The 16,132-nt window shown below is 33.6% G+C and overlaps 2 protein-coding genes across 4 annotated transcripts in view; both read left to right on the plus strand.

Moving 5' to 3' along the window:
• LOC145739037 (synaptotagmin-15-like) overlaps positions 1 to 16,132 on the plus strand; it is an 82,665-nt gene that overhangs the window by 43,120 nt on the left and 23,413 nt on the right. For both annotated transcript variants that reach the window (XM_081994342.1, XM_081994353.1), the window contains exons 2-8: positions 989 to 1,205; positions 1,390 to 1,567; positions 5,194 to 5,345; positions 6,247 to 6,457; positions 6,578 to 6,671; positions 6,859 to 7,020; positions 10,442 to 10,549. In XM_081994342.1, coding sequence (XP_081850468.1) covers positions 1,025 to 1,205; positions 1,390 to 1,567; positions 5,194 to 5,345; positions 6,247 to 6,457; positions 6,578 to 6,671; positions 6,859 to 7,020; positions 10,442 to 10,549 — 1,086 coding nt within the window. In that variant the 5' untranslated portion in view covers positions 989 to 1,024. The remainder of the gene's footprint in view (positions 1 to 988; positions 1,206 to 1,389; positions 1,568 to 5,193; positions 5,346 to 6,246; positions 6,458 to 6,577; positions 6,672 to 6,858; positions 7,021 to 10,441; positions 10,550 to 16,132) is intronic.
• On the plus strand, positions 10,624 to 15,500 carry LOC145739000 (aldehyde dehydrogenase, dimeric NADP-preferring-like). Of its 2 annotated transcripts, none has more exons than XM_081994268.1 (5): positions 10,624 to 11,221; positions 11,286 to 11,837; positions 13,836 to 14,010; positions 14,090 to 14,199; positions 14,262 to 15,500. In XM_081994268.1, coding segments are annotated over exons 1-5 (1,947 nt in total). In that variant the 5' UTR covers positions 10,624 to 11,220; the 3' UTR covers positions 15,371 to 15,500. The 2 variants fall into 2 exon arrangements, with proteins under 2 accessions (XP_081850394.1, XP_081850402.1); XM_081994276.1 differs by having other exon boundaries at positions 10,624 to 11,217.

The raw sequence follows: 16,132 nt of genomic DNA on the forward strand, positions 1-16,132 counted from the left end.
GTGATAATGTAATATACCTATAAGCTAAAAGCAATCATGTTTTGATTGACAGCAGTCAACCCTATATTGGCAAAACTAAGGGAAACTGGCAACACAATTTATTAATTCCCCAGTTTCAAATTAGCGTAGGCATATAATTTCACACTCACAAATGTAGAAGGACTTCTCAAATTACTTTCAGTTTTGTCGACAAATAGCAAGTTTTATTGGTTCAAGCCTTCAGATATTTACACTAGACTTCCTAAATTTAATAATACTTCCCAACAAAGCGTTACGAGTTTCTGCCCATATTTCGATGGAATCGAAACTTTATAGTGTCAGTTTGATTTACTTTTCTGGAAACTGCAGAAATGCTTTCTTCTCATATGCATGTGTCTGTTGAACTGATTTTCCGAGCTTTGATTTTCAAGAATTTTTTTGAAATTTCAAGTAATATATGGAAACTACGAAGTTAAAATTACACTTCCTCAAGTAACATTTACATTACATTAATTAAAGTAAACAAAGAAGGCAAACTTTCAAAAGAAAATTATCAGTTAAAATCATGTTTCCGCATAATTTTGGGTTAAGCGTGAAAGGATCACTCCCTTCACATAGCTTACATGGAAAGGGAATATTTGTATAGGAAATCTTGATACAATAATGAAACGATTAATATCTTAATGTCCGACAGGGCTATTATTTCATCAATAATGACACCTATTAAGGTCAATTATCAAAGAAATAATGCCATTGGGCGTAATTTTTCTCATAGGTTTTTGTTAGTTAAACCAAAAATGGTTTAAGTCCCTTGCTGTATAAATAACTATTAAAACATACATTTTTTTACAAGTGCCGTTCAATGCATTTTCAGCATGTAACTGAAATCTTACATGACTTCTCAACAGTGTGTTTATAGCTACTTACTTAATTAATTTTGTACTTATATTTGAATACCAAACCAATCATTTGAAAACCGTTAATGTCATGAATTTGTATATTCTTTCAGAAAGTCAGCAATGTAACCGACCAACAACACCTAACAATGGGAACTTTACCGCAATGGAAACGACTACCATCGTGGCACAGCTTCGACCCAAAATGGGGCTTAGACGACGATTCCCCTTCTACACCATTACAGAAACTCAAACTTAGTACAACAAGTTGGCCTGCTGTCCAAAGACAGATTGTAATGCCTTCTGCACAAAGGGATACTACTAAGACTGGTAAGGAAACTATTTTTCATTATTATTCAAACAGAACTATTTTGGTACAATAAGGCATTATCGCCATTTAATTGAATTACATTACAATTAACTGTGAAATGCACGCGGATATGCAACATTGAATTTAATCTAGAAGGGTTCTATATTATATTTTTGCTATTAAAAAATCCTTTTTTCATTGCAGACGATCTTGGGCCATATTTGTTAGCGGCTGGAGCAGCTACTGGATTGCTACTTGTCTTGATTGTAGTAATTTACATAATTGCTAAGAAAAACAAGCAAAAGAAGTTGGATAAGGAACCTGTCGCTCAAAGCATTTTGGTTTTTCCTTCAAGCAATGGTGACAGCCAGCCCCAGTTTTTGTAAGTGCTAATTACCTTTTCTTAATGAAGCAATTTGCTGGAATATTCAGTAGTTAGATAAAAGTGTGGAAAAAAAAAGTTTTCTTAAGAAGTGTCTGATAAAATTTAAGGTTAACTCCCTAAGGAACTCCGCGGGTCACCTTCTTTTACTAACGTTTTCGCACTACAACTTCGTTATGATATTAAGCTCCAGCAGGGAAAAGCTCGTTAATACACTTTGAAGTTACCCTACGTTTTACCAACATTGTCTGGGAGCACTTAAGATCTTTATTTTCTAAACAAATATTTTTCTATAGCTTTCCGATGCAATAAAATACGAAATGTGCACAGAGAAAACGTGAATGTGATTTTATAAAGTTCAAAATTGCATCAATTGTTATTTTAGAGCGGATCAGTTACATTGCCTCCAATATTGCTTTCAGAGTCTTAAAAGATTTCCTCGTATATGTTAGGGAAACCTTTTGTAATCCTATACTGACCTTTGGTTCTTATATTTGCTTTTACAATGAATAAAGCTTCAAGTTTCTTTTATTCGAATAACTTCTAGCTTTATGAATTCGGAAAAACAAATTACTAGAAGATGAATGCTTGTTTATGACATACTATTTTTGTTTGTTTTTCCTCATACTTTGGGCATTCACAATTTTTTTTGGTTTCTTGTTGGACAGATGAAGCTTAATTCAAATGAATCTGCTGTCATTTAAGTTCTAATTGAATGAGATGCTAGCAAAGTGCAGATAGAATATTTACAAAACTTAAAAGTGAATTTACTCGAATACACACTCGACACTCTACATAATAAGGTAAGTTTACTAGACTTAAAAGATTGGTGACTTATTTTTGCTTGGCCAATTTTATAGAAGCCAATTGAATTTAACGGTTGAACAACAATCAGTTCGCCAAGTTTTAGCGATTTAATTTCGCAAAGTGCGCTTGTTCTAGGGTAATTTGAAATTCTAAAAACATGAACATCATTGCCATTAGCGAATTGTCTCAGCAAAATTTTATATTTACTACACGAGCGTTAATTATTTAGTTTTTAGTTATATCTCAATTACTGAAGTATACAAGCTGGTCATCAGGGCCTCTATGTTATCCTAAACTTCCTTTTTCCAGAGCTTCCAAATAAGATAGTTTGAATGCTCACATTCCTCGTTGTTGGCAGAAACAATGAAAAATTCTTGGCGATACCTGTCTCTAAATGCGTCTGAAGGTGAGCTTGTGCTCCAGTTAATGTTTTCTGTAAACTCCCGAAATTATTTTCATTTGGTAGTGGTATCTCTCCTAGGAGTATCATTTTCTTGTTTTTCTAATCAAAAGTTGCACTATTGTTATGCTAAAAACCCAGACCAAATAATTATATCTGAGAAGGTTCAGATTCAATTACTTTAAACTCATGTTCCACATTTTATGTTGGTTCAATATCTCTACGTATTTAAATACTTCTTTAAACGGGAATACTATTTCCCTTAAATGTTCACTTAATTGTCTCACTATGGGTATGGTCAGCTTGATTTGATATACGATTCTGGACAGTCTATTGGAAATGTCGGATTTGCTGCACTTGCTCTGACTTCTTACAAATTTTGGAAAAATACTAGTTACGTTGAAAATTGCGCTGAATCAATTTTTCTACTGGTGGAGGAATGAATTGAACTCTTCATTCTTTCTTCGTGCTCGACATACTCTAAGGGTCATATTAATAATCGTTCCTTAAAGGTTCCTTGAAACTTAATACTTGCCATTATTACTCCTTGAGGCTACCTTAAGTTTCTCGGAATGATTATTAATTAATATGACCCTTAAGTAATATTGTATTTTCTCTAATAAAATTTGTGTGGTTGTCTTTTTCTACTGAGATATTGGCGACAGGTGTTTCTGATGCGTTGGCAGCAGTCGACGTGTCGAACAAAGTTGCTAAAATGATCTAACTATCCTTGTTCTTTTTATTTATCAGAGATGACATTTAATTTTTGAGGTTACTCAATGAAATCCAATGTGTAGTTGGTATGTAAATTTCTTGTTTTTTATTTTTGTAAGTAAATTACCAAAAACTATGAAACTCCTATAACTATAACAACATAACTAAATATATCTACCAAAGATTGAAGACTTGTTAACGGTGCTGTGCTATAAATAAATATTTCATTTTAATTCACCCAACGGAACGACAAATTTTACTTGAGGGATATTTGCAATCAAGAATTATATGAAAGCCGTTTGAAAGCGGAAAAAAGGCAAATTTAGCTCCGATGTTCCTATTTAACTTTACGAGTTGGTGTCCTCGTATTCAAATGGCTGGTTTCAGAGCCACAAATACAGACGTTTCCATCCCTCCGCTTCACAATATATCGTCCCTTGTTACGCCTACGCAAATAAGCTTGTGCAAACAGCATACTAACAATGGGCGCAACATGATGATCGAATTGTAAAAAAAGAAAGCGAATAATTTATTTTATGAAATGTTTGAACTTTTCTATATTTGAGAAAATATTGTTTTTTGTTTCAAAGCTAATAGTGGCTTTTATTACTATATTGTATTGTTACTGAGTAACAAAATTAAGTTTTTGATTCAATTTTAAATTATTCTTCCCAGTTTTGTCTACTGCTTCTTTCACAAAGAGGAAGAAAATGAAGAACAATGCACGAGCTTAATTACAACTTTGTGACAACCAAATTCCACTTAAAAAACAACTTAATTTCCGAAAAGTGCCTTGTAGGTAATGTATTTGAGCACAATCAAGTTTGAAGACTGGCACAATCAAGTTGCAGACTGGGGCAGACCGAGAAATCAGCGGTGGAAAGACATCCACTTTCCAAAGGGCACGATATTCGTTTTGAAGAGGTGGAGGTTTTGGATCGATCACAACGTTTCTATCCTAGATTAACTAGAGAAGCCATTGAGATCTTCAAGCACGAGAACATCATCAACAGATATCGACATCACAACAGCAGTCGAGCCAGTCATCGCCAAAACTCATCTCAAAACCCTCAGCTCAAGGTCTCCTAAACGCATAAACTAAGCTTTCCTCACCCTCAATACCCCAAAAGTTGAATGAAAACAGTCAAAACCACCAAGACCTTTCTGCAAATGCAATTCAAAATGTAAACAAACACAAACGTATTATTATCACCGATTAAGGAGCTAATACCGACTGATTCATTATAGACACAACTGATTTATGTTTCTTTATCCCGCTTTAGACTGAACCATTTCCTTCCTTCAGATCAAGTTTTACACACAATTAATTTCTTACCCCATAAACTTAAATTACATTCGATCATTTGTCATTACAACAACTAACTTCTCTCATCTAACTAGCTAATCAATTGCTGTAAATAAAGATAATCCACGCTTAATGGAAGTTCAGCGACTAAATAATTGAACAAGGGTTGTCTAGTAACCAGATCCCCAATTTTAATGGAAAAGCCACGCTTTGGATACATACTGTAAAGGTTATAGCTCTCCGACAGAAGTTAATTAACATTGTACCAATTTTCGTGGTTAAAACCCGAAATCGATCCACTCCTGAAAATTAGCGTTTAGCATATTTACAACTTACAAACTGTGAATATATAATTATTATTATAGAAAATAATGATAAAATGTTTACTCTTAATTACAGAACCAAGGAAATCCACTTTAGCCTTCCTCCACTACGCAGTAATTCCCTAGGGGACTTGGATTGCCCTCAGGATCATCCTTACGATTCTGATGTGGATTCGGATGCTTTATTAGTTCCTGGACAGTCGCAGAGCCATCGAAGTAACTCATTTAGTAAGTTTGTGTTCGTGCTTGTTAAAGTAAATATAATAGTCAGCATGAATATAGTCAAATACGTCGTTTGGGGTCCCGACATTAACTCCCGAAACTACTTTACTATTTAATAGTCTAGAAGACAGAAAAGACGTTGACCGCATCCATTTTTCTCTACTAAGAGCTGCAAGAAGTGCTGTAGAATTTTATCATAAACTGAATAATTCATTTAAATTTCTTAAAATAATAGTAATTTTTGACTACTCCTTGTTAGTTTAAACTTCAAAAATCTGTAATCCAGTAAGCTGGAAGGAATTCAATAATTTTTATTTCATTTCATATTTCATGAGGAGACCAAACCAATTGAGTTACACACAACCAGCCCAATATCACTTGTGCTATTAACCAGGTCTTTCTTCTTTAACAGAAAAGTTTGTTTTCCTTCGTATTCTCTGCCGTTCAATTGGTGTATTTTTATTTCGGTGGTTTCAAATATTCTTTTTGTATTTGATGTATCTGGTCTATTTTCCGCTGTATATGTTAATATACACATAAAAGTAGCAAAACCCCTTAGCGTGTTTTTTCTGTTAATTAATTTGAACATTTTTAAAAATTAATTGGTTTTTTTTTATTTAAAAAGACAGTGATTTTAATTTCAGAGCTAAAAACTTATAAACGTAACGGGAGCAGCTAAAGAAAAATTTAAAGCAATCTATTAGAGTTAAGCCCATTTTTTTTCTAGCAAATCCAGATTTTACCAAAGCCTCTTTTAATGCTTTCAGTGAATTGAATGATTATCCGGAGAAAATCGATGTCCTACCCGTTTCGAATCCCAAGCGAGCAACTTTTTTGCTATCTAAATATTCTATTCGGACAGATGGATTGTATTCGCAGAAAATAATTTTACATACTTTTTTTTCAGGCTGTTATGGATTGGGAGTTATCGAACCAGCTCTGTACAAAAGCACATTGGATTTAGATGAAATGACTTGGCCTGATGGACATATTGGACGTATTTGGTTCTCGCTGAGATACGAACCATCCACTGAGAAACTTCTAGTGTCGTTGTTGAAGGCTAAAAACTTACCCTCTCGAAGTGTAGGAACGGTGAATAATTGTGATCCATTTGTTAGGTAAGTTACTTAAGTATACAAGGGGAATTCTTGACATTTTCTGAAAACAATATTATTTAACTAACAATTCCTTACTTAAATTGTGAACAACAAATAAAAAACTAAATGGTTTTCTTTCAGATTACATTTAATGCCCGACGAAAGACGCTATTTGCAATCCAAACAGAAGAAAAAGACTTGCAATCCCTATTTCGACGAAACTCTGGTTTTCCAAGTAAGTTTTTCAGAGTTTTTCGGTATTTCCACTCATCCAGCCAATTGCAAAGGCAAATGGTCGCCAATTTATTCCGGAATTTGTAATGTGCCTCCACTTCGAGATAGTGATTATCCTCGTTGAATTTTATATATTTTCCGGTTTATCTCTTAGCTCGTTAGATTCTGTAAGAGTCTGATGTTTATAGGTGTCCCAGAAGGATATGGCCGATCATATATTGAAGCTGACAGTTATCGATGGAGGCAGAACGAAACGTTACGCTGAAATAGGACACGTGACGTATCCCCTGAAAGAGTTGGAAATTGGAGATGGATCGGAACAACAACTGTTTAAGATGGATTTAGCAAAGGTAAGTCGATAGAAAGTTTGACAATAAATACTAAGAAAATTAATAAAAAAAGATTTATTGTGAAAGAAAAATACAGTTTACACTATTTATTCTATTAAAATTCATTGAGACTGAGCTGGGATTTAATGCGAAATTTTATAATAACAGAGGAGAAAGTGTCAATGATTGTATTGTTGGCAGCATACAATTTGAACTTTGAGGTTGAAGGGAATTTCTGTCTTGTCATTGACTTTGGCAGAACAGAAACAGCTGATCCAGTATCAACTGCATCACCACCACCAACCGTCTTAACTGCTGTTTACTTTTTTTTGTTGCTTTTTAGACTTACTTTACATACAATTTTAAGGAAATGAACAAAACAAATTGTTTGAAAATATTTTCAAACATAATGATCATCTTAAAATAGCTGCAAATGAAAATTACGTTCATGGCCATCAACGTTGATTAAAACCTTTTTCCTCTATCCCTTAAAATAAAGTGAGGGTAAGTCAAATGCTGGTTGAACACGAATTTGATTTTTTTCATCAGAAACAGAGCCAAGCGAAACAAAAATCAAATTGGTGTTCAACCAGCATGTCTTACTAACGTTTTTTGACATTATGTGTCAAATAACTTTACTGTCATATTATGCTTTAATTTTTTAGTTGACCGAGATTCACAGGGTCACAGTTTTTATGTTTCTATAAACAATTTGAAAATTTTCTTGCAACTTCTGTTTCAATATTTAGTTTTTACTTCATTGTCATACTATTGTTGCAGTTTGTTGTAATCAACTTATAATTTACCCTCACCACTTGGTTTTAAGAGATTTTGTATAGAATTTTTTAAAATCGTCAAAAATGAATTTGAATTTACTTTTGATTTACCAAACGGGGTCCTACGGTTATTAATTCGTCCCCCTTACTTGTATTCTACTGCTATAAAAGCTCCATTTTAAAACAAAGATTGAATTATTCATGAACTTTCCGGCAGAATTTTGTTACGACTGCGCATATTTTTAGGCTGATTACTTCCTTAACCTTCTAAAGAAGAATATTATTTAACTCAGAAGGTAGAGGTAATACAATTAACTTTAATACTATGCAATTCCAGTAACTATAAATCCTACGGATAAAACTTGTCTAATTTAGCCAACTTTTTGGAAATTAAGTTTTAACAACTGAAGAGCAACATTTTAAGTTTCAGTTTATACTTAATTTATTTTCAGTCCACTAATCACTATAATAGAATATTAAACATTGAACAAGTCATGGTTTAAGCATACTTATACAAGACCTTTTATTTGCTTTATATCAGGCTTTGAAACAAGCTTAATTATAATGGTCACTGGACAAAAGCTATTGCAAGCGAGTTTGTAATCAATCTTTTATTTAGCTGCTTCCTTCCTGGCAAAGTGTACCGAGATTAATGGCTTATTAATTGATTATCCGAGGTCGGTTTCTAATGTTGTTAGTTCAATCAGGTTTACGTAAACTGTAGACCGATAATAAGTCTTTGAGTTACTTAATTGGATATTTGCGCTTTGTTTAGGTTTACGGTTATAAACAAGCGTTTGCTCCCGAAACTGCAAAGCATTAAACTAATTGATACTTCTTATAAGTAAATGTATAAAAAGTTGAGAACCGAAAGTATTACATTTACAGATGTCTAAATGATGTAAGAAGATTTTGAAGAATTTTTGTTAGTTCCCATTACAAAGTTAAAATAAAGGGGCCGTTTAAGTTACGCTTTCTAATTAAATTAATGGAGATTCTTAATTTTAACTGTTCAGAAAATCGAAGAATGTGTAATTGAGCATTACCATCCAAAATTAACGTTTAAACTTATTTGTCAAGAAGTATGATTCTCATGAGGTTTTTTTGATATAGATCAGAAAGATGACGCTAGAACAGCCGATAATTTAAATACCATTTTTGAATAGCAAACAAATATGTACTTTTTTGCATTACAAACTTAAATTTATTTTAGGTAAGAAATTATTAATTTATTTGACGTTCTTGACGCGCCAATATGCAAATGTCACAAAAAAGATATAACAGAACCTTAAACAAACGTTAGTTATTTGTATTTGAAAGAAATGGATTTACAGGAACAAGAAATGCTTATAAACCTCATCCAAAGTTTTACCAATATCTCGGACAAAAAACATTAATCAAATTTCATTTGGTACTATTTGGGTCATAATTTTTGAGAATTAAGAATCTGGATAAACAGTCTTTTAATAAAAAGTTAACGATTAAAAAAATATAATTTATTATCAATAACTGATTAACTTTAAAGAATTAAAAATTTTGATAAACCCGTCCTGAGAACCGATTTTCAAATTGTGCCTCTCCGTTCAATAGTCCGTTGCAGTGAAAGCATCCTGGTTGGAAGTGAAAGATTGACAACATTAAACTTGGAACGTTGAGCAAAAAGTGAAGAAATTAATTGCTGGATGTTGTTTTTCCTTTTGAAAAACATGTCCTGCTTTTTGCAGCACCTTGCTCCGACATACGCGTGCAAATTTTATTATTAAACATACAGTTGCACTTTCTGGTTTCTCCACAGTTTTCACATTTGTCTCGCCAATTGGCATTACACTTGTTTCTTTTCTTTCTTCGGTTGAAACTTACTTGTTGGCTTTGGAATAACTTTCTGCTTCTTCCTTTTGATAAAACATGTCTTGATTTTTAGATCCAGGAGTCAGCCCATCTTTTTGCTAGTCTTCCTAAAGGTTTCGTCGTGTTCGGTTTCTCTTTGTATGCGGGCTTGGCGAGTATACTCTTTTTCTTCCTCGTGATCATCTAACAACATTTGACATTCTATCACATTGTTTCCGTATCTCATTGCTTCGCTGCGTGTCCTTTAGTGTGATGCCTGAGATTGCTGGTAGGGTTCTCATTTCGGTCGTTCGTAGTGCTCTTTTCGTCCAATTGGTGTCTGCTCTCATTTCCGCTTCGTGTTCTGTAGATCCTAGCCTTTCTGGTAATCGACATGTATTTGTTTTTCGAAATAGTATTATGTAGACAGTCAGACACTCTGGCAGCCATCATCTCCATTGTCCTCTGTACAGGTCATGTTGCATGTAGAATCGCTCACAGAACGAACAAACAGAATAACATTGAAGTCATAAATAGATGACCGAAATAAATAGATCATTGAATAGCTTGTCAGCATGTGCCCCACACAGCTCTCGAACCCTCTTCAGTAATGAACCATTTACTATCTCGTATTGTAACATGCTGTTACAGGTGTCTAACAGCAAAAGTGTAATAAAATAATAATGTAAACTGACGATTTTTCGTTTGAATTGGAATTTTCTGGAAAGAACATTTTTTGCATATCTAATCTTACAATGTAGCAGACATTCTGTCGTCAACACAAAATCTACTCAAAGTAACTTGACTAATTTTTTTTTTCAAAAATACACATTTTTCAGGAACCGCAAGAAATTCACTCCGACTTGGGAGAATTACTGGTGTCACTGCTATACAACGAAAACTTGAGCCGTTTGACGGTAACCGTCATTGAAGCAAGAAGACTTAAGGTAAGTTGTAACTAAAATAGTAAATAGAGCAGAATACGTCCACAAATGGACGGAAAAACGTCGTGGTCCAGCGAAGCAAATAAAAAGTTACATAAATTATACAGATCGTTAAATATTCAAATGCAAACTCAAAAACATTGCAATAAATCCTTTCGCTTTCATCTGATAGGCCAATGCACTCTGCAATCATTAACACACTAACATTAAATACATAAAAATATCGTAAGTGCTAAAGTATGTTTTGTGTTATTTACTCTTCCTTTGTTGTTTTAATGAATTTTTAATTAGGAATTCAATTTGGATGTACCATTTAACCTACAACAAACTAAGAAGGTTTACAAGCTCACAATTGAGCAAAAACATATCAAGCGTTATTGTTTCTAATGCTCGGTCAATTTGTTACATAATACCAACAAACGCTTTTAGCAATTTCTTCTGCGGATTGAATGTCTCCGCAATCCGTTCTCGAAGGTATGTCGATTCAGTACGACCTGGAAAGTAAAAGTAAACACTCGGTGGCATCGATTTATGCGACCAAATGGTCGACAATATACTAATGTTACTCAAGAGCTCATTTTAATAACAGTCATTCTATCGAGTGCAAGTGGTTTTCAACAAAGTTTAGTGCCAAAAAATCTGTTTTGTCGGTTTTTTTACTGGAAGCTAGAGTAAGTATGTTGCATAATACTGCTTATACTATAAGTTTTATAAAAAACAATTTAAAAAATAATTGTAGTGAGTATGAGTGCTTGCGCTCCAATACCTCCAATACCACGTCTAGATCCTCACTTGAAACCAAATCCCTCCAACGGAATTTCCCCGAAAATAAGCCAGTTACGTCAAATATACACTCAACAACCTAAACTATCAAAACAACAGCAAAACGAGCTGAAAAAACAAAATGGACTCATAGAAGAACACAAACACGTTCCAAAAAAAATTTTAATAGACCAGCCTACTATGAATGAGCAACCACCCACCAGAATATCAATTAAAGAAGAAGCAGAGGAAGAAAATTGCAGTGAGGAGAAGCCAGTCAGTGTTGTGCGGGATTTGAATCTGGATAAAATGCAATCCACCAATAATAACGGCACTTTGAAGCGCAATGGATGTAATGGAGTTAACAGTAATAATCAAAATATTAGAAGTGAACCTGATTCTATTATAACCATAGAGAGTAACCAAAATCATGGTAATTATACAGCGAAGGAATGTGTTGAAATTGCACGAAGGGCTTTCAAAAATGGACGAACAGGAAAATTGGGATTTAGGGAAAAACAATTAAAAGGTACGTTTAACTTTTCTTCAATGTAAACAAGTTACATAATCATTATATCTGTTTATGACAACCAACGCTATTTGCAAATCTAAACCGTTCGTTGAACTTTCTCTTTTGCTGTGATTAGTATATTCAACTGTTAAAAATTGCCTTAAGTAAGACGTTCCGGTATACAATAAGACTGCTGTTGTATAACAACTATAATCACTTTTTTTCTTTTTATGGTATTTATCAACATTATCTAGATCGGAAACAATTTCTCTTTTTATCTTACGATTGATTTCGAGAGGATTAATATTGATGAATCAAAAAGTGAAAGAGTAATTTTACGGTTTTCTTTTCGTTTAATATTTCAGGAATTTTAGTGCAGGGTACCAAATTAATAAACGGTTGTTAATGTCATTTAAATCGGTTACTTACCTAACTTGACCTGCCTCAACTACTTAAACTTGCTATAAAATGTTCCATATTAAACCATGTCGAGCAGGTGACAAGTTGTTTGAAATTGCAACAAAATTGTTTATATACGGAGTCATTTGTTTCAAAATTGCTATCGGGTGCTTCATAATACATTAATATATAAATATCTTACTTAATATTTGAGACTACCCTATACAACGTAAATTAGATTAATTAGGCTTAAGTCCTGTTAAGTTCGTAATTGCTCATTTTTGGCAAACAAAATATATTCTATTTTAGTCATTTTCTGTCCAAATAATAAGATAAAATTCAAAAAGAGCAGCATGCATTTCACTTTTCTGTAAAGTGTTTCACACGATATTAAAACGAGAGAAATAAGACGGTTTGTAGTGATGTTCCTGTTACACGAAAAGTTGTGTCGTCGGCGTAGTTGCTTATTTGTAGTTTAAGTCTTGACCGTACTAATTCTGTTATGTTCAAAATAAAAAAGTTCATAAGAAATAATATAATGAATTTAATATGGTAACTTGTGGAACGCCTATCAAAATATTAAGTGTTTCTGAAATTATTCGGTTATGATCTTGTGCAATAGAGCCTTACTGTTGTCTACGTGTTAGATGCGACTTGATCAATTTGTTTGCGATAGCTATTCCACAAATTCCTAATTTGTGCAACAATGTTTCTATGATTTGTCTTTATGTCATATACAGGGACGAAAAAGAAGTAAGGAATTTTCTGTGCTCTTTAAGACACCACACAACTGAGAAGTGAATACAGTTTATAACATCAAATTGTAGCCCGTAATTTTCTGAACATTTCCTTTTTTTATTCCCTCTGATATCTCAATTATTAAAGAAAATACAGGGTTTCGAAGAAAATGTTGATATTGATCTTATTTTTTCACACTTGATTTAAAGGTAATCTATTGCCGTGGTTTCCTAATCGAATTTGCTATCCATCATCGGTTATTGTCAAGCGAAAATCAAGAACATTCATCATTTTGATCCTTACAAATCCAACATGGGCGATATGGCTTCTAGTGATGTGGCAAAAACTGTAGCGTTACAGCGATGTTGCTGACATGTTAGGAAAATCTAAATTTACGATATATCGTAATGTAAGACGTTGGAGACAAACGGGAGAGTATGTGAGGAGACGATGTTAAGGAAGAAAACTGTCACCCACGACTAGAGATGACAGATAGGAAGATCGCCGAGGAGAAAAAGGAAGACAGAGGAGAAAAAGATGAACAATTTAATTTTTCTCCCACTGTCTCCTATGGTGGAGGCTCAGTGATGGTCTGGAGTGGAATATGCTTAGGGGCACGAACCGAGTTGGTGGTTGTTAATGGAGCTTTAAATGCAGATGGATACATTCGAGATGTTCTGCAAGAGCAGCAACGCCGTTGATCAAATTAAGATAAATATTCATCTTTTCTTCGAAACCCTGTATTTTTTCTAATAATTTTCTAAGACATCAGAGCCAATAAAACAAGAAAATGTTTAGAAATAAACGGGCCACAATTTTATGTTATAAAGTGATGACAATTGTGTGTGTATTTTATCCTAATCAAATGTGTTTCTTCAGGGCTCTTAAAATTTTTGGAAAACCACAGATTGGAAATTGAGGAAGCTGTATTTAAAGACTTACGAAAACATAGGCAGGAGACTAACATTTCTGAGATTGAATTGGTGGCCAATGACCTTAGACATACTATATTTAATCTCAGAAAATGGCTGCGACCTGAAACACCACCAAAAAGGTAATGATTCTGGTAACTGACCCTATATTTTGTACATTCAGAATTTGTTGGGACACTAATTGTGCATTCTAAATTTCAGATTAATTAACATTCAAGATGATGTATATGTTTACAATGACCCTTACGGTGTAGTGCTTATAATCGGAGCTTGGAATTATCCAATTTTGCTAACTTTAGGACCTCTAGTAGGTAAGTGTTATTTGTTCAAAGTAACAATTAGTTTAATCTAATTAAAACATTTTTTTTTAAAGGTGCATTAGCTGGAGGTAACGCAATAATCCTCAAGCCTTCAGAATTAGCCCCAGCAACCAACAAACTTCTAACTGACGTTCTCACCAATTATCTGGATCAGGAGTGTTTCCAAATTTACACTGGTGGTGCTCAAGAAACCACAGAACTGTTAAAGGAACGTTTTGACTACATATTTTTTACCGGTTCATCTAAAATTGGACAAATAGTTTATCAAGCAGCAGCTAAGAATTTAACACCTTGTACTTTAGAGCTAGGAGGCAAATGTCCACTTTACATAGATGGTACAGTGGACATGCACAAAACAGCTAAAAGAGCTTTATGGGGAAGAATGTTAAACAGCGGACAAACTTGTGTGGCACCAGATTACATACTTTGCACCAAAGAAGTGCAAGAGAAATTTTTGAAAGAGGCTGAGAAGGTTTTGAAACTGTTTTGGGGAGATGACCCTAGTCAGTCTTCCAGCCTCAGTAAAATAGTAACAGAAAACCACTTTAAAAGACTGTTGAATTTTATGCAAACCGAGCACATAGCTTTGGGAGGTCAAATTAATCCTCAAGAACTGGTTATAGGCCCTACAATTCTTACTGATGTGAGCCCTCACAGTCCTGTTATGGAAGAAGAAATATTTGGGCCTATTTTACCTATAGTAAATGTAAAAAATGCTCAAGAAGCTGTGGACTTTATAAATTCCCGTGAGAAGCCTTTGGCTTTGTATGTATTTTCGAGAAATAAACGAGTTCAGAATTTGTTTTTGTACAAAACATCTAGTGGAGGAGTATCGATAAACGACACAATATCACACATAGGAACTGAGAATTTACCATTTGGTGGTGTAGGGATGAGCGGACTAGGAAATTACCACGGAAAATTTGGATTTGACACTTTTACTCATAAAAAAGGAGTGTTAGTGAAAGATTTCAGTGGACTATCTGAACTAACCCTAAACGTTAGATATCCTCCGTACTCAGACAAGAAGACTAATTTTATTAATATGATTTTGAAAAAGCGACAGGGTCCTAATCTGAAGTACTTGGACAGGCTTATAATATTTTTTTTAGGTTTAGGGTTAGCTTTTCTATTGCAATATTACTATAAAATTATTATTTAGGAAATTGCTTTCCGCACAGAGATTGTAATTCTCTTTATTTGGGAGAAATTGTATAAAGCTTTTCTAATTTGATTTTGCGTTATCTTTTTGAAATAAATAAATCGACAAGTTAGTCGCTGTGTATTCGTTATTGGTTATGTTTTCTTTCTCTCTTTATTTTTACTCGGTAGCACATTTTGTTTTAATGATGTAGTAGATATGGGATTTATTATACATACGTAGAATTGTCCCAAAAAAACAATCTTTTTTCTACGATTATTATTCACTAGTTTTGAATAAATAATAACACCTGTGAGTAATTAGATATAGCAAAAAACTAAAGTAAAATGTAGTGACGTAACAGTGTAAAAAAACATAAATTTTTGAACGGTTGCTTCTTCGTTTGTCAAAATATTTACCTTTCAGTGGCGACGTAGAAGTCCATGGTGTTATTCCTAAACCTTCATTTATCTTTCTATTACATTGTTACGTCATCTCAATTTCAGACAGCTACTGTCACATTGACTCCAGATGATAATCACAATATCACTTATAATATAGGTATGTGAAATTCCTATATAACAAAGCGGTTAGTAACATAAGCAAAATCTTCGCAAAAATGGAAAAAGAGCGGCAATTTGGCACATTTAAGTAAAAAAAGAAGTAGTAGTCCATATTCTTTCAGTGGAAAGCCTACCTTCGAGGTAGGTCGAACAAACTATTAGCAAATGAATTGCTGGAAACTTCTCAGGAAATTGGATTGGCAAACGAGAACAATATTTA

Source organism: Ips typographus, linkage group LG1 (assembly GCF_016097725.1).
Source record: "Ips typographus isolate SLU linkage group LG1, UJ_Ityp_2.0, whole genome shotgun sequence".
NCBI lineage: Eukaryota > Metazoa > Arthropoda > Insecta > Coleoptera > Curculionidae > Ips > Ips typographus.

Coding starts and splice junctions, on each gene's coding strand:
- LOC145739000 (XM_081994268.1), top strand. Junction 14,011..14,089: donor CCTGAAACACCACCAAAAAG/GTAATGATTCTG, acceptor TCTAAATTTCAG/ATTAATTAACATTCAAGATG. Junction 14,200..14,261: donor AACTTTAGGACCTCTAGTAG/GTAAGTGTTATT, acceptor TTTTTTTTAAAG/GTGCATTAGCTGGAGGTAAC.